Source organism: Mytilus edulis, chromosome 8 (assembly GCF_963676685.1).
Source record: "Mytilus edulis chromosome 8, xbMytEdul2.2, whole genome shotgun sequence".
In the NCBI taxonomy this organism is placed as follows: domain Eukaryota; kingdom Metazoa; phylum Mollusca; class Bivalvia; order Mytilida; family Mytilidae; genus Mytilus; species Mytilus edulis.
In genome coordinates, this window is record NC_092351.1 from 33,040,160 (window position 1) to 33,064,645 (window position 24,486).

The 24,486-nt window shown below is 31.6% G+C and overlaps 2 protein-coding genes across 2 annotated transcripts; one reads left to right on the top strand and one right to left on the bottom strand.

Moving 5' to 3' along the window:
* The first annotated feature begins 5,722 nt into the window (after positions 1-5,722).
* LOC139484036 (uncharacterized) lies at positions 5,723-6,133 on the top strand. The gene has a single exon (XM_071267760.1). The coding sequence runs from the start codon at positions 5,723-5,725 to the stop codon at positions 6,131-6,133; it is 411 nt and encodes a 136-aa protein (XP_071123861.1).
* Positions 6,134-19,393: 13,260 nt separating this feature from the next.
* LOC139485405 (E3 ubiquitin-protein ligase TRIM33-like) lies at positions 19,394-22,478 on the bottom strand. Its single transcript, XM_071269870.1, has 2 exons — positions 21,447-22,478; positions 19,394-19,707 (listed from the first exon to the last, which is right to left on the bottom strand). The coding sequence occupies exons 1-2, from the start codon at positions 22,286-22,288 to the stop codon at positions 19,638-19,640; spliced, it is 912 nt and encodes a 303-aa protein (XP_071125971.1). The 5' UTR covers positions 22,289-22,478; the 3' UTR covers positions 19,394-19,637.
* Positions 22,479-24,486: the final 2,008 nt, after the last annotated feature.

A 24,486-nucleotide genomic window follows, 5' to 3' on the forward strand; every position in this document is an offset into this window, starting at 1 on the left:
AGGCAATCAAACTTTGTGCATATAAAGTATCTACAAAAACTGCCAATAAGCCTTATTTTGAGATTTTAAATTATGTATTATTATTTACATTAGTTTATATGTATTCTCATTATATATTTTCATTTGTTTTAACAGCTTATGTGTCTTTAAATTCTGTTTCAACAATCTATTTTATGCGTCTATTATTGCCAGGGTTTAAGCTAGGATTTTGAGGGCTTTAGTCACTTTTGCGCGCTATTAAAATCAACCTTATTTTGTGTAAAAGCAAGGGACCAATGATGTATATTACTAGCTTCATCTTTTGACTTTGTCAGATTTTAAGGGATTGAGGCACCAGCATGGTTGGCAGTTATTGTATGATTTGACTGTATTGGCCATTATTATGAAAGATTCTGACATGGAATCCAGAAATTAAGTTCACAATTTCTCTTCAGTTTGTTCCAGGGGTCATTCCTGATCAACAAAAGTTGGATTCTATTTTTTTTTTAAACAAGGAATCACAGCAGAAACTAACTTGCAATGATTATTTCACTCCATAATCATTATCCTTATAAAAGGTCTAAATCGATATTTGGAAATCATTTCTATCAAGTTGGAAATGTGTAAAATCCTTTTTGGAACTATTATAATGACTGAAAGGAGGTTGTAAACAAATCAACAATAGATCACGTTTACTACTTTCGGTTTTAAAATGAAACGAAAACGGGAAGTGACACGTGGATAATAAATTTAAAACGAGTCCGGATTCATCAGAAAATTATATTTTTTCGATTTAAATTCCTTTAGTAAGAGATATATATTTGTCTCTCTCGTTAAATTGATTCTATATGATTTCGTATTTTACGGTTTTAATGTCTATAAATAGTCAAAGGAATACTTTCACGCATGCGTAGAACACAATACAGGAAGCACCTGTTTAACTCGTGAAAGTTTTGAATAAACACATTAAATTTCTTTATTTTAAATGGAAATTGCCGGAAGTTTTTGATGAAAATTTAAATCAAATATGACGAAAATGCCTTCGAATGACGAATCTACGACAAACGAACTTCAGATTGTGATCGTTTGAGAAATATTGAAATTCAAATGCGAACTGCCCGGGTTGTTACATTTTTTATTAAATGACGAAACTATACTCCTGGTTGTTGAAATGCCGACTGACTGACTGATCTTCCTGGGGGAAATAATTATGATGGTCATTCAATTATGGGGTTTATTAATAATTAACAGATTAGTGACCCATCCGATGGCGATAGGCGGATTAGTTGTAATCACAACTTGTAATACCTTTATGAAATGTTTAATTACCTGGAGGCCATAAACTTGTCAAAAACATGGACAGGTAGATTTATAGTTTTTATTGCGAATTTTTTTTTACACTTTCAAAATTAAAGTGACGAAATTGATTTGAAATACTTTCGTCAATGAGAAAACCCTTTCGTAAAATACGAAAGTGACGAGCGCTAGCAAAATCACTGATTATTGCTGTCATGTTTGTTTATTTAGAAGACAATTTGGCTAACATGATACTATTGTGTGTTGTTAAAATAAATATCACCAATTCAAAGGAGTAGGCCTAAGAATGCTATATCAAGTGATTGCAATTCTACGTCATTTGTGAAATGTTGGCCTTCCTTTTTTACTCTATGAACAACGCAAAACAATTATTTTGGATAGAATTTTACAATGAATTTCTTTTGTGTCAGACACAATTATTAATCAAATATTGATTTCCAAATAAAGTATGGCATTTTATAATGATGAAGATGTGATTGAAATTAATCTGTATTTAGATATTTTATTTTTCGTATATGTCAAAATATTTCTATTTCATGATTGGATTTTCAGATTCATTGTTGCACCTACTCTTTAAGGCATGTACATAATGTAATGCAAATTGATTTTTTTTAGAAGTACTTTGGCTTTAATTTGTGTGATTTATTCAAGCATTTTTGTATGCCTGTCACTAATTATGATATATAATGGTAGACTTTTTTTCATTTATAAATTCAACAGATAAGAGCATGCCTTGGATAACTCAGAATTGCTTCACATATGTAGTTCCCAAGATTTAAGTGTCTTTTATCTGATCCCCTATAATTTCACAACAATCAAACATCTTATAAAGCTACGTTTCATTTTTTTATCATGATTTAAAATGTGTTCATGTTTAAAATGAAAGTCATAGACATATCAAAGAAAAACTTTGCACCTGCTAAATTATGTTTTACACTGTATAATGTAAGAGAGAGTATTAGAAAGAATCGTACACATTCAAAATTTGTTTGTTGCAAGTATTAGCAGGTCCAATGTCCCTACCTCATATTAAAAATTTATATGGGATAATTAATGTTAACAAATGATAAAGTCATATGAAATGAGTTACTGTTAAAAAATAATGTTTATCCAATTCTTTAACCAATCCATGTATATATCATAAATTTAGTCTTCTATGCACGATTTTATCATTTTTTTTATGCAAAAGTATCATATTATCATCATTTTTTTTTGTCTCTGTCTGTTATGAAGTGAAAATATGGCAGCTCATCAATTGTCTTGTTTTGAAGCCATAGTTTACCGATTGTCACCTTGTAGTAAACAATCAACAAAGAAGCATATTGAGCACGTGTATAACATGTACAATCAGGTAATAGTTTATGTCAGTGTCAGATCCATGCATATTGCAATCACTGGATTTTTACGAGAAGGGTCACGCTAAGGTCACTTTGAATAAGGAAATTATGTAGGCGAATTGAATCCTTGAAGCAAGCAATTAGAAAAAAAGTTAACTTCTTCTTAATGTGTTTTCTTCAGAAAAAAGTATATGCACATAAGTTTAATAATGACAACTATCCATTTTGTTAATTTTTTTTATGATGATTTATTTGTAAAATTTTTAAATGTTATTGCAATTATATATTTATATATTTATATAAGCAGAAAAGAATATATGTTATATGTAGTTGTTAGAATTGTAACACATGTGTAGTACATTCATACTTGATATACAATGTTTTTATACAAAGTTTAATTTGTTGAAATACCCATATTCTTTATCAGAGCATACATATCCTTGTTTCTATGTAATTTTCATTAAAAAAGTAAAATGCTTATGACGATTTATTATGTTTCCTCTTTTAAATGAAAAGAGTAAAAAGAGTCTTTATAATCGAAAATATGAGATTTGGATTATATGTCAAGGAGACAGCAACTCAACAACACGAAAGATATCTATATAATAAAAAAAGATATGGATGGAGTCCAAATGAGTTAGATGTAAGCAGGTCACAGAAATACAGGACATACTACCGGGCTTGCATATCCTATCATGATTTCCTTGATAGATTGTTGCTGCCCACAAGAAAACAATTAAATCGAGATTTCCAAAAGGTGAAGTTGAAATTATTCCTTCATAAATTTTACAGACGCAATCATTAGTTGGTTTCACGTCTTGGTTTACCGTTATTGAATAACAGATTCACGGATGATATCAGATATGTTCCTTCTGTCGTAACTACAATCCCGTCCCTTTTCACGAATGTGACCTGCTGAATTAGAGTATTTACCTGGTTTATTATAACATAAGCAACACGACAGTGCCACATGTGGAACAGGATCTGCTTACCCTTCCAGAGCACCCTGAGATCACCTCCGGTTTTTGGTGGGGTTTGTGTTGCTTAGTTTTCTATGTTGTGTCTTTGTGTATTATTATTTGTCTGTTTCTCTTTTTCTTTGTTACAATGGTAATTTCAGTTTATTTTCAATCTATGAGTTTGACTGTCCCTCAGGTATCTTTCGCCCCTCTTTTTTCACTTTAAGACCTCCAATCATGAAAACAAACCAAAAACTGTGTAGCCAGCTATAAACTGCCTGGACAAGACACAATTTGATAGAGTTCAAAAACTAGCAACCTGATTAATAACAGCAAGAAAGGAAAAACAAATACTGTAAATTAAGAAATTATTGCGATGTTTTTATAAATAATTGCAAAATATTGAGATAAGATAGGTATTTCAAAGGTAAACAGTCCACAGGAAGACATTTTACCCTACCTGTGCACATTATTCTGACTCTGAGCCCACCAATCTTTGCTCTTACTACTAAGTGCCAGGTGCAAGCAGCAAATACCAATTTAAAAGTTTCTGGTTTTGCCTAATATGTTTTCAAACCCTTTGACTCTATCACTTGAGGGGAATATGAAACCACTGAGATGGAAACATTTTATTAAAAATGTAACATTTAATGCTTAACTTTAAGTCATATGAAACTTCAAATTAAAAAAAAATATATTCATGTTTTTATAACTAAATGGCTATTTCTTATTACAAATCTGTGCATATACTTTTTTCTCAAGAAAAATCTATAATTTGTCCAAATTTAGAAGAAGTTTTCTTTAATTGCTTGCTTCCAGCAAACAATTTGCTGATATGTTTTTGGTATGCAGCGTGAGCTTTCTCGTAAAAATCTGGTGACCGCAATACGCATAACCAAACGTAAACATCGCTATGTCATCAAGATAAACATTATATCTTATTGTACCAAGGCCTATTATACACGTGCTTACCTGAATATCAATGATTCTGTGTTGATTACGGGTGAAAATCGTTAAACTTCGGGTTCAATGAGTACCTAGAATATACACAAGAAAAATTTAACAGCCTTAAATATAGCACCAAAAAGAACATCCTTATTGGTGGAGACTTTAACATTCCAGACATCAATTGGGAACAGTTAGTCATAAATGGTACACAATATCCATCCAAAGTGAACCAAACCTTCTTGGACATAGTAGCCGACATTAATCTTGAGCAAATAGTGGACTTCCCTACATGAAAAGAAAAAAAAACTCTAGATTTAATCTTGACTATCCACCCAAGTTTTAATAAAGTAAATCCAGAAAAGCGCTTCGAACGCATGAAATTATTAAACGTGTTGTTTTCAATTTTTACATCACTGGGTCGATACCTCTGCTGGTGGACTATTAGTTCTCGAGGGTATCATCAGCTCAGTAGTCAGTACTTCGGTATTGACATGTTGTAACAAACTTTTCTAAAATTGTCCGTTAATATATTTTGAAATTATTAAGAAACCAAGGTTTCAACTCCCTATTGCCTAAGTCAAAGTTGACTTTAGATGAATTTTGCTATTTATTTTTGGTATTTTGACATATAGCTCTTCAACGGTTTCGGTACTTATATATCCTTGGATTTCAAATGTTTGGCTTTGAGCGTTCCTGATGAAGGTAAATCAAGAAAAGCGCGTCGGACGCATGAAATTATTAAACGTGTTGTTTTCAATTTTTACATCACATGGTCGATAACTCTGCTGGTGGACTATCAGTCCCCGAGGGTATCATCAGCTCAGAAGTCAGTACTTCTGTACTGACATGATTTAACAAACTTTTCTAAAATGGTCCGTTTATACATTTTGAAATTATTATGAAACTAAGGTTTCAACTCCCTATTGCCTAAGGCAAAGTTGACTTTAGATGAATTTTGCTATTTATTTTAGGCATTTTGACATATAGCTCTTCAACGGTTTCGGTACTTATACATCCTTGGATTTCAAATGTTTGGCTTTGAGCGTTCCCGATGAAGGTAAATCAAGAAAAGCGCGTCGGACGCATGAAATTATTAAACATATTGTTTTCATTTTTTTTTTTTATATAAATACTTCCAACAACAAACACAAATGGAAATAAAAAAAAGCACACAGAGAATATATGAATGACATCATTATTCTCACTGAGAAACCGAAAAGAATTTGGTCATTCTTGAAGAGCAAAGGACAGAACTCTGTTGGAGTTGCGCCACTCAAAAACAAGGAAGGTTTCCTTAAAAGCGACAGCCAGAGTAAAGCCAATATCTTAAATGAACTGTTTTGCTCAGTTTTCACCAAAGAAGATGGCAGCACTATTCCCGATAAAGGTCTTAGTAACATCAATTCAATGAATGACATCACAGTAACTGAAAATGGGGTATTCAAACTGCTAACATACCTTAACACCAACAAAGCAGCAGGACCAGATGAGATACCAACCAAAATACTGAAAATAACTGCTGCAGAATTATCACCAATTCTTACAAGAATCTTTGAGTTTTCACTTGACACAGGAGAAGTTCCACAATATTAGAGAGATGCCAACATAGTGCCACTATGCCAATTATCGTTCAGTCTCCATTACCTCCATCACTTGTAAGCTGTTAGAGAATATAGTTCACAGCAGCTTAAAGAAACATTTTGATCAACAAAATATACTCTGTGACAACCAAAATAGTTTCAGGAAACGCAGATCATGTGAAAGCCAGCTTATCATCACCATCGATGATATTGACAAGGTTCCTTATTCAAGACTACTGTACAAACTCCAATTTAATGGAGTAAGGGCCAGACAAACGCCTAAAGCAGTTCATTATATAATGTCACCATGCGTAGTCCCGCAGAGTTTTAACGTTTCATTCAAGGAACCAAACTCTTATATTGAAGACGAAGAAGAGAACACGACCATGAATTAGCTGCCATATTTTCATACTGACCGATTGAAATATTTTTTTGACGATTATACGAAATTTATGCAATCAAATTAATAAATCGTGCACAGGAGACTAAGCAAATGATTTATGTATAAATTGGTTCAAGAACTGGATTAACATTAAATTTCACCGGTCACTCGTTTCATATGACAAATTTATTTTTAATTTATTTTCATCTTACCTAGCCAGAAGAGCCACTTGAACTCTTCCCATGCATTACTTGGCATGATCGTTTGTTTGTTATCGTCATCTTATAAACTTTTACAAAGATCATCTCAACTTAATGAACATATATATAAAAATAGCATTTGCCGTTTCTGCTGAAAGAGCTAATGTCCTGCTATTATAAGTGACACCCACAATGTCTTTCTGAAGATTATTGAACCTTAAAATAGACTGGCACCAAGGGAGTCCACATGCGTAACACATGCGTAACAACACGTAAACGTCTTTACAAAAACGTAAAATATTCGAAGAATAGTAAAAAGTAAAATCACAAAAATACTGAACTCAGAGGAAAATCAATTCGGAAAGTCTATAATCATAACATTCCGCATTGCAATACAGTCGTTTAAATAATAATAGAGTCATGCCAAGTATGGCAATTATACATAGTGCATTGAATGATTGAAGTTGTACATGTCTGTTTTGAAGGGTTCATTTGACTTTGTGAACATTTTCATGGCTAATTGTTCAATGTAAGTTTTTTTTTATGGTTTTGTCAGTTAAATATATTATATACTAGTAAACAGTGAGACCACTATAAAGTGTGTATGGAATGTCGGTCATTCGTGATTCATATGACCTTGACTTCATTGTTATGGAACAGTGATAATGTTGAGTGTATATGTCACACATATTAAAACATGTGAAAAATATTTAAAAAATAACTTTTTTTTCGAGATATTGATCAGTTCAGCAAGTTAAATATAAAAATAATGTTTTTTTTTTCTTTCTAGAAATAAAGAACATATGTTTTATAATTCAAACAACACATTGAATACAAACAACAGTCATAGGTCACAGGTGTTAAGTGATCCAAAAAGAAAGATTCAAGAAAGATGGTTTACATTTTGAGATTTGTGATTTTCTGTATTTTATCTTTAAATTTTGGTAAGTGAATTTAAAAGGTTATAATTACACGGATGATTTCGTGATGGATAGCAATTCATTATATTTTAACTTAGTATTCATATTTTGAAACTAAACTTAATTTATTCTGTTTGTGTTACCTGTAATGAAAACCTGAATATTTTTACTCTGCGCACTGTTTATGAAGTGGCTGTAGGAAACATAATGTAAACTACATCCATATATATCATGCATGGTTTAATAGTAACCTACTAGTACAGTCTAGTAACTTCAGGCTACACAAGTCGCAGAATGCGAGATATAGAGAGTACAATCCGACGGCGGTGGTAGAAACTATTTGTATGAAGCTTTATTTTTCAAAAGATTGAATAGCTGGATGATTTTCATAATTTTGTCAGTATATCAGATAATATAAGCAATATGTAAATCAAAGGTGTATGATCTAGTTTTCGTGGTTTCGAGGTTAAGTAATAAGTTTTTATATTTTTTCAGTTTGTTGGATACTTATAATAAAAGGTCAATTATATTTGGTGTTTGGAAGGTGTACAAGTCTTTCAGTTTTCATATGAGCTTGACTTCATTTTTATGGTTTCATTGTGATTTTGTGACGATGTCAGTTGATCCGATGATTATACACTTACTTTCAGGCGTTGTAAACATCAACTGATTTAAAAAAATAACGTTAGCGATAATTATTTGAGACCTCTGACGAATCACGGTAATTTTTAAACTTATTTGACGTCAATGGTAGCGGAAAATGGCCGTATGACGCCTCACGATAAAGGGCATTTCTACCCTCATGGATGATGCGTTTATTCGTAAGGTCAATGAGGATTTTTCTATAATTGATGTCAACAGAGTGTTTAAGAGGCGTACTATATTTGAGCAAAGAATCTTTCATCAAAGATGCAGAAATGATAACATGTTTAATACAATTACCGCACAAACAGTTCATAAACATAAACTTTTATAGACCAACTTATAAAAGAGACAACAAATTTATTGAGAGAATCATAATAGAGATTCTAAACAAGAGAAAGAAAACAAAAGGAGTACCTTTTTACTTGGAGAAGACTTCCATCTACCTGATATCGACGGGGAAAAATTATATGTAATGTACCCATCTGCCACAATCAATAATGAGAGCATTCCTACTGATAGATGTCAGCAAATGAATGACGATAACACCATACATGTTATTCGAGAGTTGGTTGACCGATATGGAATACCAATTTCACAGATGATATTGGATATGTTCCTTATGTCATCGATACAATTATGTTCCCTTTTGACGAATGTGACCTACCGAATTTGACTATTTACCGGGTTTCCAATAACATGAGCAATACGACGGGTGCCACATGGGGTGCAGAATGTAACTACCCTTCCGCAACACCTGAGATCACCTCAAGTTTTGGTGGAGTTCGTGTTGCTTAGTCTTTAGTTTTTTATGTTGTGTCTTGTGTACTATTATTGTCTGTTTTTGTTTTTTGTTTGTTTTAGCCATGGCGTTGTCGGTTTATTTCTACTATCATTGAGATTGAATGTCCATTTGCCATCGTTTGCCTTCTTTTTTATTAGTTCTTTACAAATCTTGAACGGTTGTAGATGTTTTACATCTTACAATTGAAAAGTGTAAAATTTCCATTTTTATTCTCAAATTGCATAGAAACATAAAACAAGTTAAACATCAATACAGTACCTTTTTGCTCTGCTTTTATTCACTGGCAATCCAGGACGCATATTTCAAAACACTACAATCTATATGAAAAAGTGACCATCGCATTGTATTGATAATTTTGATAAATCATAGTTTGATGATAGCAACACCATGTGAGTATCAATAAATCAGATTATACAGGTTACGTGGGAAACAGAAATTACTCTTGATTAATTATATTACAATATATATGATAGTCATACCTAAAAGAATATCTTTAAACCATAATTCTAAATAAAATAAAATTTCTATACATAGTTCGAAGCCAATGTGCCTTTCCGTGCTCAAGACAAAATGTAACATGGTAACATACGACGGATTAGTTCCTGGTATTGATGCTATTTATGGAACTCAAACATATAAAACGATTCTGCAAGTGTTCGATGCTAATACTGTTTTGGCAGAATTCTATTGCGTATCAAGATCGGGACTTTTCTATCTTTTACGGTATGAACAACCATATTTCTTTTATTGCATTTACTGTGATAACATATGTAGTAGCTATCTAATAATTCAATAGTAAATCAATTGCATTTCAAATCGCAATATTTTAGGTGGTTATTGGTATCGATGTATAAAAAAACCACTTAATAAATTCCGTGTGTCTAAATCACTTTTCTTGATTTACCTCCAGCCGGAACGTGCAAAGAAAATGCATGAATGTAAACATACGTTGAAACGTTACAACCTTTATGCCCATAAGGAAAAAATTGGTATATCCGGTTTTAAGCAGCGGTATACTACTTTTTCCTTTAATTTTTATTCCGGATAACTGTTCTTTTCATCGATTTATGAATTTTTCGTTGCCTTTATTTACTACTAGGCGTGTTTGACGATATATAATTAAATATAATTAACTTTGCACTACCTTCATCAAAACTAAACGTAAAAGCGTATACATGAGAAAAGCCCATTTTATTTTAAAAACGTAAAATACTAAGTTCCGCAGTTATATATACTAAATGGCACTTTTAAAGAAAAAACACATAAATGACACACTTAACATTTGTTGAACAGTTCATGCACAAGAGCGCGTAAACTGCAAAAACAAAAGAAGTAAACCAATATCAATAATGTAACGTGACTATTGAAATGGAACATATGGGCACTTGATCTATCAAACGTTTGAAAATATACTCTTCGATACAGCGAATTATTAAATAGTTTCTTTTGCAGTGAAAACAATGACACCCATGACTTATACAGATGTAATAAAAATGTAATTTATAAACAAGCTCCAGAAATCATAGTTTTATACAAGAGTCAATCTAGTAAGTATTGAATTAAACAGTGGAAACAGTGTCATGAAATGATTTGAAGATTAAATAATCCATGTTTTTATCAATTTTCGTCTTAGGTTTCAAATTATAAATCTTGTCCTTGTATCTTTCAATAATTGCAATAACTTCATATTCATACGTGAAGTTGACCGTTCGTTTCAACGACAAATACAACCCCCCACATGTTCCACCTTTTTTTCCGTGAGCAATTTCATTGTATCTCTTGGTAATAACAACATGAATGGTACCATGTTTACTGCACTAGATGCGTTTTTGGTTTTTTTTTACAAATAATGTGTCGTCAGCAATAAGCTAAAAAAAACTTATAAAGGACAAAAAATAGAACAAAACCTGTACAAAGAGAATGCGATGTTTTATTTATTCTACTTACATATATGAAGAATGTCACAAGTGGAGAAGTATTTGCTGAACATTTCGGAGCACATGATCTTAACCACAGTATTTTTTTGTAGTTGGTGTTGCACAGCTTTCAGTTGTCTTTATGGTGTTTTGTGAAATATTGTTTGTCTGTTTTATTTTAATCTTTATTAGCCATGGCGTTGTTACTTAATGTTAGATTTACTGTGTCTGAGGGTTTCTCTTTTATATTTGTTATTTCTCTTTTACTGTATTAAATAGATTGTATGATATCAAATTTCATAATTTTGTTTGCTTTAAAATTAATTTCGGAAACTTTACATTGCTGGTAATTGTCAATAAAATCAAAATATAGTAAATGGCTGCTCACGCATCGTGATTTACCGATCCTTGAATTGGTTATCTGAATGTTAAATATATCCCGAGTTGATTCTCTTTAATATAGGTAAAAAACATTTTATCCCCCGAAAACATCGTATAGATGATAATTTTATTTTTGGGCAACCATCATGGCTGTATATCCTATTTGCTTTTCAAAATCCTTTTTTTTTCTCAATTTTTAACCTATACATTTCTAGTAAATATAAGAAAGAATTCAATGTTTTTATAATTGCAAGTATTAGTAGTGTTTTATACTTTCGTCCTGGAGGAAAACGACAGCTTATGTCATATTGATAGACGGATGCCAAGTGATAACTTGAGACCTACATGTGACATGTAAGCACATAGGAGACGACGAATGCTAAGTGACGCCCCTAACACATTCTATATGGTCCTGGATACTACTGTGCTTTATGATTACCTCAAGACCTCAAACTTAAATTTGGAGATCCTCTTATATGATAGTTTTTTCAAGTGTTTTGCTCTGGAACGGCTGGTGCCAAATTATACTCAACATAAACATGTACAAATATATACAACATGGAACCAAACGCTACAGTGTTAGTAATATACTAAGAATAGTTAAGAATACTATGGAAATCGACCAACACTGTGTGAAGTATGTAATGGAGTTGATTTGGTACCCCTTATCGTCAAAGGTAAATAAATCGTTAAATTGCTTAAGAAAAAAGAAAAATCATGCCGTTATGTTGCAGTGTTCAATTACAGATAGAAAATTATACATCGCTGAGACAGCAACGAAATTTTACAAAGTCCCAATTTCTCTCAAAATTAAGGTGAACTAGTTTAAACAATGTTCCAAGCAATAAATGAACAAACGAAACAAAAAACCACAGATCGTAAACATCTGAATCCGTACAGAAATATAAACATTACGATTTAGAGATATTATAACAACAATCTGACGATTTCTCTGATTTTGAACGAACACATTGACATGTGACAGCTTGGTTAAAGAAAATCTTTCTGAAAAACGAATTTGAGGATAGTTATTTAAATTATCTAAAAGAAGTATACATATTTAAACACTTCAGATAAAGACAATACCAATAAAAACCAATAAGTAAACAAAGACTCAAAAAACAAAAGGACATTTACATCAACAGTTATAAATAATAAATAAGAAACAACACGAACTCCACTAAAAACCGGGAGTGAAACCAGGTGCTCTGGAAGGGTAAGCATTTCCTGCACCGTATACGGCACCCGTCATGTTATTTCTTTGTTCAGTTCGGTAATGATTGAAGGTTATTATGACTGAGGAAGAATATCAGATATGATGTGTGATACACTTTTGTCATAATGGCCAATCAGCTCATGATGGCGACCGTAAAATTTCTTGAGTGATGACCTTAATTTGATTATTCATAGCCCTGTCTTAGAAACTTTTGAGAAAGCAGTATTCCTCGTTCAACAAAATCAACATACTTTGAGCTAGCTCTAAAGTAACGTATCAATTGAGACACATATACTCCATATGCTGTTGCCGCTGGGATGTTGCTACACAGCAATGGAAAGTTGACTTTAGGAAAAATAAAATCATCGCGTTTGGCATAAATTTTGGTATACAACCTACCATCATTAGTCATTTCGAGAAGAAAGTCTAAATATGAAGCAGATTTATCTGTGTCGGTAGTATCTTTAATGTGAAATTCACTTGGATATATTAAATGTAATTGATCACTGAATCTATTATTATTAAGAGAGAGTACATCATTAATATATCTAAAGGTGAAATTAAATGTTTAATTGTTTTCATTATACCGCTCACATTTCGATTTATATCTAAATATGCAATAATCAAAAGAAATACAATACCAATCCATAAGAAGACGACAGATGGACAATGTCTTGCGGTAAAAGAAAAATTGAGGACAAAGCGTTCTTCATAATATAAAGAGTGAACAAGGGAGTTCCTGCTTAACTAATGATACCCTACGCCTTATTTATAGGAAATACAAATCAAGAATTGCACTCGACGATGTGATGAATGAAGGAGAGGACTTGATAGAGGTTTCGACTAATGAATTGTTAGTCTATTCTGAAATATATATAGTTCATGTGTTTTATTTGCAGATAAAGATATTGGTATGATAATTTTTTTTATCCTTACATGATTACTCATTTGCATTGCAAAATCAGAATTATACCATACATTTTAAAAGAGTTTGTTGGTTGAATACATTAACAACGTAAAAGAAGAAAAAGAAAAGAAATGAAAAGGTTAGCCTTTACAACAAAAGCCTCTACAAAACGAAATAAATACGGAGAAATAAGGTCAGGACATAAAAACACAAATACCTAGAAATAATGAGTAAAGGTTCAGATAATGAAAGTAATGTCCAATTATTATGGTTATTAAATATGATAAGATGTGGTAAATAAAGGTAACAGTAGTATACTGCTGTTCAAAAGTCATACATTGATTGGTAATAGTGCTGATGAGACAACTCTCTATGCAAGTCACATATATTACTATCTATGAAATACAAAGCCAACAACACAAAATTCTAATACATCAACAAAATTAAACTAACTATCAATCTTTTAATTACCATCAAATGGAAAGATAAAACAATATTGGAACTTTAGTTTGAAAGGTGTTAAAAAACAAATCAATCAAACTTACAATTTGCAGAAAGAAAAAGTATAAAAATTGTACATTTCTTGTTTTATGCTACTCTTTCCTTTTGTTTTATTTAAGGTTGCGGAGTTGGTATGTTTGTTTTCTTCATCACGATTTTTGTGCATGATCAATGATGTTTCATGTTACTTGTGTTTACAAAATATGTGCAAATGTAAAAAAAAAAAACCAAGATTTGGAAGGTATGTTAATAGTTTACTATTTTAACTGTATCAATTTTCTTTTCTATATTTTCTTTTGTGTCCCAATCATATTTTTACCTCCTCAGATACATTTCATTCTTTGATGTAAAAAGAAACTATTGGAGGACAATTGAGTTGTTAATATACTTGATAAACTGTGACATAGATAATCGAGAATTGTCATCACACATATGATGTTTTCCTTAAAACTTACATACAGGTGGTACCAATCCTAGATTGAAGATAATAGGTTCACAAGCCTTCTTTAAGCAGAAGCCCTCTACTACAAATGAGAGGAAACCGAATTCCGGTTGAATATCGTATCAATTGTCAGAAATATATCCCGAATTTGAAGAATAATTTGTATACACTACACAGATACCAGTAAAATTACAGACATTTCCATCTCTCAACGATTTAAACTCGCACGTTTGATAATATTACCGGTTTTTTTAAAGAGTATGTTTTTTTTATTTTCTTGTAGTAATCGTTCCCGGTGAGTACCGTGTTTTTCAGCCACATAAACAATTTCTTAAAAATATGTACGTACGAACATACTGTATATTGATTCTTAAGTTATGCAACCGTACATCTCATCAAAGATACAAACCTTATAAACAATCCAGACAAGCGATTCGTCTGGAATAGACTCGTCATTGACCCTCGATTTTAAATGTTAAAGAACGAACTTATAAATTATTGAAGACCGAAAATTTCGAAAGATTTTGCCAGTACAACTACGTTAATCTATACATACCAGGGGTCGAACATCCGCAGTTGTTTGAACATTTCAAAGAGTTGTAAACAGTTTTAAATCTACAAATATGTGTTGAAATAAAAAACTGTGAAAAGTAAAATCACAATAATACTGAGGAAAATTCAAAACAAAACGTCCCTAAACAAATGTCAAAATCAAAAGCTCAAACGCATCAAACAAATGAATAACAACTTATTTATGTGCAGCAAAAGATATTTAGTGGACGCAATGTTATAATTCATTGACGTAAACTTTTGTAAATTATTTATAATGATTTTATAACTTATCTTGTAGGCATAGGATGCAACATTCCCAGTATTTGTCCAGTAATTCGACCAGGACAGATTCAGTGCTCGGCATGCGAAATATCTGAAAAAAATGATGACGGACTGGCGTGCGATTGTCAATAACTAAACGAATTTGAAAAAAAAATTGACAAAGTTTTGTATTGTCTTATTCAATTGTAAAAAATCAATAACTTTAGTCAATAAACTCATCATAGATACCATGATTAGAACTTTGTATGCATAAAAAAGGATAAGCATCATCACGAACTTAATGTAAGAGATGCTTCCTATTTAGCTGTTTCAAATATATTTCGAACTACTCACATTAAAAAACGTGTCAATTTTGCAATCAAGATAGATTTTCAAAACAGATTGATGGATCATTGATAATGAGTTTTGCCCATGTTCACCGATTTGCCAATTGCATTGAAAACTATGATATATAGAAACATCTTGAACATAGTGAAAATGGCCACAATGAAAAGATTTCCAAACGTATGTGTAACAAAAATGTATCACCTTCTTCATTCTTTTTTGAGTGTCATTGATATTGTTTAATTACATATTGTCTAATAACGTTTTTTTACATCGCTATTAAAAACTGTAAAACAAATATACCCTGTACAAGTCATCAACACAATAACATACACATATCATGTCAACATTATCTTAAATATCAGTTGACTCCTTGAATGAGTTGTTTCTCTGGCATAACAATTTCTAAAATTTCAGCGATCACTATTTTCAAGGTTTGTGACCTGTGCCTAAAGTGTCACTAGTGAAGTAGAAACATCTTACCCTTGCGGAGTACATGATAGTGCCTTCAATTGATGGCGGTGTTCATTTTTCTTGCGAACTTTTTTTCATTTTGTTGCCTTTAGTTTTTGCCATGGCTTTGTCAGTTTCTCGGTAATGCCATGTTATCTTTCTCCTCTTTTTATTGATAATGTAATTAATATTGAAAATTGCAGTGTTTAAGTGTTTTCTGTCTTTATGTTTCCTATGATTTTTTTATGAAATTTGTATCAATGGAATATCTAGGAATTTATTTGACAAACTGTATATTTAGCATCCAATCATCTTTTAGCGGTAGTTATGAACCCTGCAAATTATTTGGAAAATTGCGTTAAACCCGCTTTCATGTCTATATTTCGTGTGGAATTTGTTTACAAAACTTTGATTCATTCTCTTGAATTCTGATTAAGTAATCATCATATGTGTTATGACTGACAATGAAAATAAGACCAAAGGACGTAGATGGTTAGCAACAATAGGGTCACCGTTCGAAAAAAAATGCTATTTACAATTCAAGATAGAAAACTAACGATCTGATTTATGAACAAAACAATAAACGAAAATCAAATATGATAAACAGTTACAACGACATCTATGACAAGCCGTCCTCGTCAAAACTATGTTTAAACCATTTTTCGAAAAATTTACACACTGAGAATTACAACAAAGCACACTGAAATTTAAAAACATCAAAACGCACATTGAGAATTGAGAATTACACACTGAGAATTGAAAATTACACACTGAGAATTAAAAATTTCACACTGAGATTTCATAAAGACGCACTGAGATTTCAAAAATGAAAAACGCACACTGAGAATTGAAAATTACACACTGAGAATTGAAAATTACACACTGTTATTTCAAAAAGACACACTGAGATTTCAAAAAGACACACTGAGAATAAATAAACTGAGAACACACACTGAGAATTAGAAATTACACACTGAGAATTTAAAATTACACATTGAGATTTGTGCGCACTTTTTATGCGCACATAACTTATTAGCATACCTAATCTGAATCTAAACAAGCTTAAAACAACAAGGGGACAAAACTCGTTAGTCCTTCGATTTGGTTGGGCGATTTGGTTTCAAATTATTAATAAAAAAAACCTTTAGAAATACAAGTACAAGAAAATACCCACTTACTCTTATTACAAAATATAACCAAATGGTGAAAAACTTTTATTAAAATTATAAGAAAACATTGAAACAATCTGCAAAAGAATGCAGTGAAATGTTTACTGAAGTGTCTATTATAGCATATAAACGTAACAAAAATATAAAAGATTAACTAGCGAAATCAGGGAAACAGTTGGAAGACTTTGAAAAGGGACACATGTTGAATTACTGGTAGTAATTATCTGAATTATAGGCGCCAAACTTATGAATATGAGCGATGTTAAGTCTTGAAATTTATTACGAATGTTGGTTGAAGGAATCGCATTTCATTATAATGACAAGAGAGTTCTTGAGATCAAGATATAAAACTGTTGAATTATTCATCTCATGAATATTCATTAGTAATTTGCATATTAATCTCAGTGCGTATTTTTGAAATCTCCGTGTGTAATTAACAATTCTCAGTGTGTGTTTTTCAATTTATTTCATCTCAGTGTGTCTTTTTAAAATCTCAGTGTGTAATTTTGAATTCTCAGTGTGTGTTTTTTAATTTTTTAAATCTCAGTGTGTAATTTCGATTTCTCAGTGTGTTAATATTTTAGGTTTTTAATTCTCAGTGTGTATTTTTTTCAAAAAAAGGGTTTAAACATAGTTTTGACGAGAACGGCTTGCCATAGACATCTACTGAATAACAGATTCTTAGCAATCGATAGGCACATAGTTACACAATGTGGCGGGGTTAATCATGTTTGAAGGCACTCAATCATCCCCTAACATGGGACAGTGGTGTACTATACAACACACTATAAAAAGCATACGAACGATGCAAAGCACATAAAAACCAAAGACAAAAAGTACAGTGCTGATAGAACTTAAAGCTAGTTCAAAGCCTAAAACAACTAAAATCATGATGTATTCTAGACCTATTTTGATAGTAGATACGTTTTACCAGAGCAAAAAGCTTAAGGATAACATCATCATTTACCAATTAGGGATTGCAGTGGATGAAACAATCACAATTTCATTTTGATGGGATATTGTTTAACGATATTTAACACAGGCTTTATAATGTTATAATTCTTATGTGATTTGCATATCTATAAATACTTGAAGTGGATTGGTCAATTAGAACTTTTCTCTTAGTTTACACTTCGATAAACCATGTTTCTGAAACTACTTTCGTAATCTATTCATACGCGATAGATCATACACATTTTTGCAGGGAAACTGGGATTTTCGGCAAATTGAGATTTAAAAAAAACAAATGCATAACAGTTGTTTCTATACCAATGCATATATAACAAAACATAACTAAAATAGAAGCATGCACTAAAGCTCCGAAAATAAAATAAAAATAAAATTCCGCGAAACTTCATGAAGGATTTGGCGAATTTACGTCATGGTAAAAACACGACGTCATACAAATTCGTATAATATTTCATAAAATTCAGTTTATGAGATAGTTGGTATTTTATTTTAAATTTCGTTGCATTTATCGAACATTGATGAAAGTCAATATGGCGGCCAACTCCTTAGTCACGACCTGACAGTTGTAAGGCATGTGATGGTGATTACAGTAGCCTCTTACACCAAAAATGTAAATAAATATCGAGAATTATAAGGATTAAACACATTCTTCCTAGAGGTTATTGATGTGTAAACCGGGCTCTTACTCACAAACTTTACATAAAAAGTCATTCGGACTTTTATTCAATTTGTGAGTTAATCGCCCTGGTTTATACATCAATAACCTGTAGAAAAAATGTGTTTAATCCTGTAATAGTGGCCAGTTTTTTAACGATTGAGAAAGCGAGAGAACGCGTACAAACCATAGACCATTGACAAGAAAACTCGGTCCGAAATAACCATCTAAGTATTGAAAAGTAGTTATCACTGTAGACGAATTGATCCTTAAAAGTTGATTTTCTTATAAACATGATCAATAGATGCTTTTAATTTCATTTCCTCATTTAAGACATATTCAGACCGGTTCTTGGGATGAGTTCGTGCTCGTGGAAACAAAACAATAAACCCTTTATGTTGGCTAGTGTTACTTTGCTGTTCATCCACTGACAATTATGAATTATAAAATATTTGGTAACGATGTGGATGCCCCAAAGTCAGTTATGTTCACCCTTGTTTTGATTTGTATCTACATTCCTGATTAACCTCGATATAAAATTAAAAAAAAATAGATCATTTATATCTGATCAAATGATTTAAAAGTAGATATATATATATAAAAAATACTACAAACATGATTTTCATTCGCACAATACTCATAAAACAATATCTTTCATATTTGTAAACAATTAAAAAGTGACATTCAAATTTATTGTTCTTCCATGCATAAGAAAAATATCCAACAACTTTTTTTCCAATTCAACTTCTACGGGTTCTATTTAATTCATTTCTCACAAGCAACTATCCTTCAGTTTTAACATCATAATAGCATCCCAAATGGAAGTGCTAATCTGCAAGTTGTTCTACTTTCTATGTCTTGATTTCGTACTCTGAAATAGAAAGGACAAGTTTGTTTACATTTTGTTATTATATATATATTATATGTGAATTCTTAAGATAGGAAATAACAGTAAGTTCATCAACCAGATTTGTATCTTTAAGAAACTTACCAACGGCAACATTTAAGACTGTATACTGTGCATTTCACTGTCTATTGTTTATACAAACTGTGTGTAAATATTTTTGTTTTTGTTTATTTATTAAAGAATATGTGATGCAGCACAAAAGAATAAGAGTAAAATCAATGTTACCTCCTTTTTATGCACGAGTAACTTTGATTAATTTCATTTCTGTGTTTATAAATCAGTCTACATTTGAAAATGCCTGTACCAAGTCAGGAATATAACAGTTGTTGTCCACTTGTTTGATATGTTTTATCGTCTGATTTTGCCATTTGATTAGGGACTTTCCGTTTTTAATTTTCCCCGGAGTTCAGTATTTGTGTGATCTTACTTTTCACTAATGAGGTTTATGTCGTAGAAATGCGCGTCTATCGTACAAATGTGTTAGCATGGTATCTTCGATCGAATGTTTATATATCTGCTGTTGTTGTCACATTTTAGAATTTCATAATCAATGATATAATAAATAAAAAATAGGTCTTGTCAGGGTATAAGGATCACCAACATCTGTTAGGGTTACTATTTCGTACATTTTTTGTTTTAGTATATGAGCATTTAAAATGTCATTAAAATATAAAAACGACGTGTATTTCAATTTGTCGTCTATTTAATGAGATTTTATCCTACGGCTTCCTAAGAATAATCGCTTTGACAATCTAAATGTATAAGCATATTAAATAATTTCAATATGCCATAATAGCAATTATAGTTAAAGTATTAATTCATCTGATAATGATAATTATAGGGCTAAAAGTTCAACATGCGACAAGTTACTGTCCGTAACTTTCACTTGCATTATCTCACTGGAAACATGTAAAAAAGATGTGGTTTCTTTATTCTAGTGGTGTCCTGTGCAAAGGGCATTGAAAATGAAACAAAATACTTGGACAGTAAAAATCAGACTGAAGCCAAATTATATTAGAACATTACCGTTTATATATAAGGATTATAGAATAAAAGACGAGTAATATTAGGTGTCATTCCACGAATTCACTCCCTCCAATTAAAAACGTTTGAAAAAGTAGCCCTACTGGTAAAAGACAAATACATATAGACCATTGTTGCCAAAATTAACTTGTTTAAGATTTTGCATTAAAAATTGAGGATTGATGCGCTCCATATTATACTAATTTAAGATTTACAGAAAACCAGGGGTTATTTTTAGAAGTTTATGTCTTCCGAAAGATCTTTGAAGACTTTAAACATTGGTTGAAAATTGGCATGTAGACAGGCGATAGATGGGTAATTCAGTATATACCTGGTTTCTATGAAGTTAAACGTAAGGTAACATATTGAGAAAGCTGTGTAAATTGCCAAATTTTGTAGAATTGATAGGGATTTTGAATTGATGGTCTGGCACCTAGTATGATTAATGATTCCGCATTTTTTCACTTATATGTACTTACCATAAACGTATTTGTTGTTTTTATCAATAAGTAAGGACATTATTATGTAATATATAGTATACATATTAGTTTGCTCATACATTTTCTTTTATTATCAACACTGGACAACTAGATCGTACCAATCTAAATTATTAAGTAGTTGTTTGTTTCTTAATCATACTAATATGCAAATTATCGTTAAACCCAAAGGCGTTTACTTACGGTTGTCGGAATGATCCTAGCATTTGACGCACAGCTACTGGATTGTGGAGGGCTCGTTTGAATACTGGGTATTCCCCTAAATGTACTTTAGTTGGACTTTGGAAATTACAGACTTCTTTAACTAAACCTTTAGTCATTAAAGGAGCGGCTTGCTCGTCAATTTCATCTATAGTCTGTTGGCATCGCATTTTTAATCTTTTTCCATGTTCTGTCATTTTTGCAAGCATACTTCTATTTTCGGCCATTTCTTTGAGATTATCATCTCTTCGTTCTTTCATTTCATTAATGAGTTCATCAGCGGCAGCGTCTATTCTGGATTTTAGTTCTTCTTGTGCTTTCTTTATTTCTGCTACTCTCTCTTTTTCTTTATACTGGTAAGTCTTTTGAAATGTATCTGAAGTTTTTATATGTTCTTGTAAAACCTCAGTCTCTTTGTTAACATATTCAATAAAGTCTTTTAAAAGATTTTGTTGGATTTCAGAAGCGGCAGGTAAAGACCTATACTTATGGAATTTATGAATACCATTTAAACATTTTCTACACAAAAATTGAGAACATTCCATACAATAATTTTCTATCACTTGTTGTGGATGAAGCTCGCATTGACGCCGCTTAGCTTCAGTTAAAAGTACTTCTGGAGGTTTTATCCTATGTCCTCTAGAAACGGTACTTTTTAGGTGAATAGATTGACAGTGGTCACATAAATATTGGTTGCACTGAATACAGAAATGGTCTCCAGTTTGTCTTGAACATAGATCGCAAGTTCCAAAAGTGAAAGTCTTACTCGGTATGTGTGAATTCAGAGACGAATTCTCCCGCGAAAGTTGTCTGGATCTACTCATTTTGAATCAATATTCAACCAATAGCTAGATTATTTTGCTCCAGTTTTAATTTTCTGCTTTTGACATTTTTGCTCCGACATCTTCCTGTACCCTTAAATCCAGCTTTATCGGACATAGACTACGTTGACGACAATCACCCTGGTAGCCATACGTGGAGCTAACTAACCGAACATTGATATTTATCAAATGTGTCGTCTTTGTTTTAAACCATATATTTATCTGTTTGAATAGAGCTATGTTTGTCCTTTAAACTTATAAAGGATCGTGTTAAACTATAGTTATTGTGCATTATGTGGAACTTCGGAGTGTGTAAATAAAGTATACATTTGTTAAACCTCTATTGCTATTATATAAGTATAAATTGATATAAACCTTATTGATCAAATTGGCAATTCTTTAAACTTTTAAAAACGATATGTTACTATAAAAAAATAGCTTCCATTGATTGCATTTTTAATCATATTGTGCACTTTTTAATTGTTTTGTATATTTTCAATTTAAGACAATTAGTTTTAACGTAAAAAATAAACATTTGAAAGCAAATAACATATACATTTCATTTAAAAAACTAGGTAACGCAAAATGATATAAGAAGTCATTCAACTCAATTATTAAGTGAATGAAATTATAGATAAGGAATTAAATATCGGGAACAGTGAAATACCTGTTCCGCAATATAGTCTCGGGGGTCGATTTAAACATTTGTTACTACAAAGATTTCACAAATATATAAAGTTATATAAAATATTTAAAGTTAACATCTATTCTGATTTCTGACCTCTACGTATAGTCAATGCCTTTTCATTATATCACATTATCTTGGATTGACATTTTTTCCTTATGTCAAATCATTAATTCATGCATATCAGTAAAGATTAAATAAATGCTAATATAGATTTGCGTATCTACTATATATAATAAAAAGATAATTCGTTTTAAATTATAATTAGTTTGTTAACTAGCTATAATTAAAAAAAGATAATTCGTTTAGAATTATAATTAGTTTGTCAACTAGCTGAATTTTAATTTGTATGAGAAAAATCAATCAAAGTACTGAAGTACTGAAAAGCGGATGACCGTAATTTCCGATGGATGGTCACATGTTACTATACCTGACAGTTAGGTTATTAAACCAAGAGTTCCAAATGGTGAAGTTGAAATCATCCCTTCGTAAATTTTACGGACGCCATCACGAGTTGGTTGACAGTTATGGAATAACCGTTTCACAAATGATATCGGATATGTTCCTTACGTCGTAACTACAATCCCCTTCCCTTTCATCAATGTGACCTACCGAATTAGACTATTTACCGGATTTGTTATCACATAAGCAACACGAAGGGTGCCACATGTGAAGTAGGATCTACTTACCCTTCCGGAGCACCTGAGATCACCCCTAGTTTTTTTAGGGGGTGTGTTGTTTATTCTTTAGTTTTCTATGTTGTGTCATGTGTGCTGTTTTTCGTTTGTCTTTTTCATTTTTAGCCATGGCGTTGTCAGTTTGTTTTAGATTTATGAGTTTGACTGTCCCTTTGGTATCTTTTGTCGCTCTTTTAAGATACATAGAAAAAAAAATCTGAGACATTATCAAGTTTCTGTATGAATGATTAATTAATGACAGGGAATTCTACCTCACGAAACAGTTATGATATTGTAGTGATATAATTAAGAAATAATTCATGGAAGCCATATATTTCTTCGGAAATTTACACATGGCCTGGGCCGTGATATTAGAATTTTATTCTTAGCGAAATACATTCGGTTATCAGTAATAAGCACAAGGGAAGTGGACAAATATTTCTGCGGCAACATAACTCCGGTATGACCTCTCGCGGTCACATCCAATGTAAATATCGTGCAAAATACGGTATATAAACGTCATCTATGGAAAGGCAACCCTAAATACACTTAACAAACATTTGTTTTACGGAATTAATTTCTTGTAGGGTGTAGATATGATATAATGTATTGATGTGCTTGTGGTGTATACTCCTATCTTTAGGTTGTGGAGAATGCAATCAAGAGAATTCAGGACGATTTAAAGCTTGGCGTATTGCTTAGAAACCTGACTGTCGTTTAAGATTTCATGACCTCCTATAAATAATATTTCGGTTTTTTTTTTGTGTGTGGTTTCATTTACATATATAGCACAGCTGTTTTTATTCATATGCAGTGTGCGTAAAATGTTCGTTTTAAAG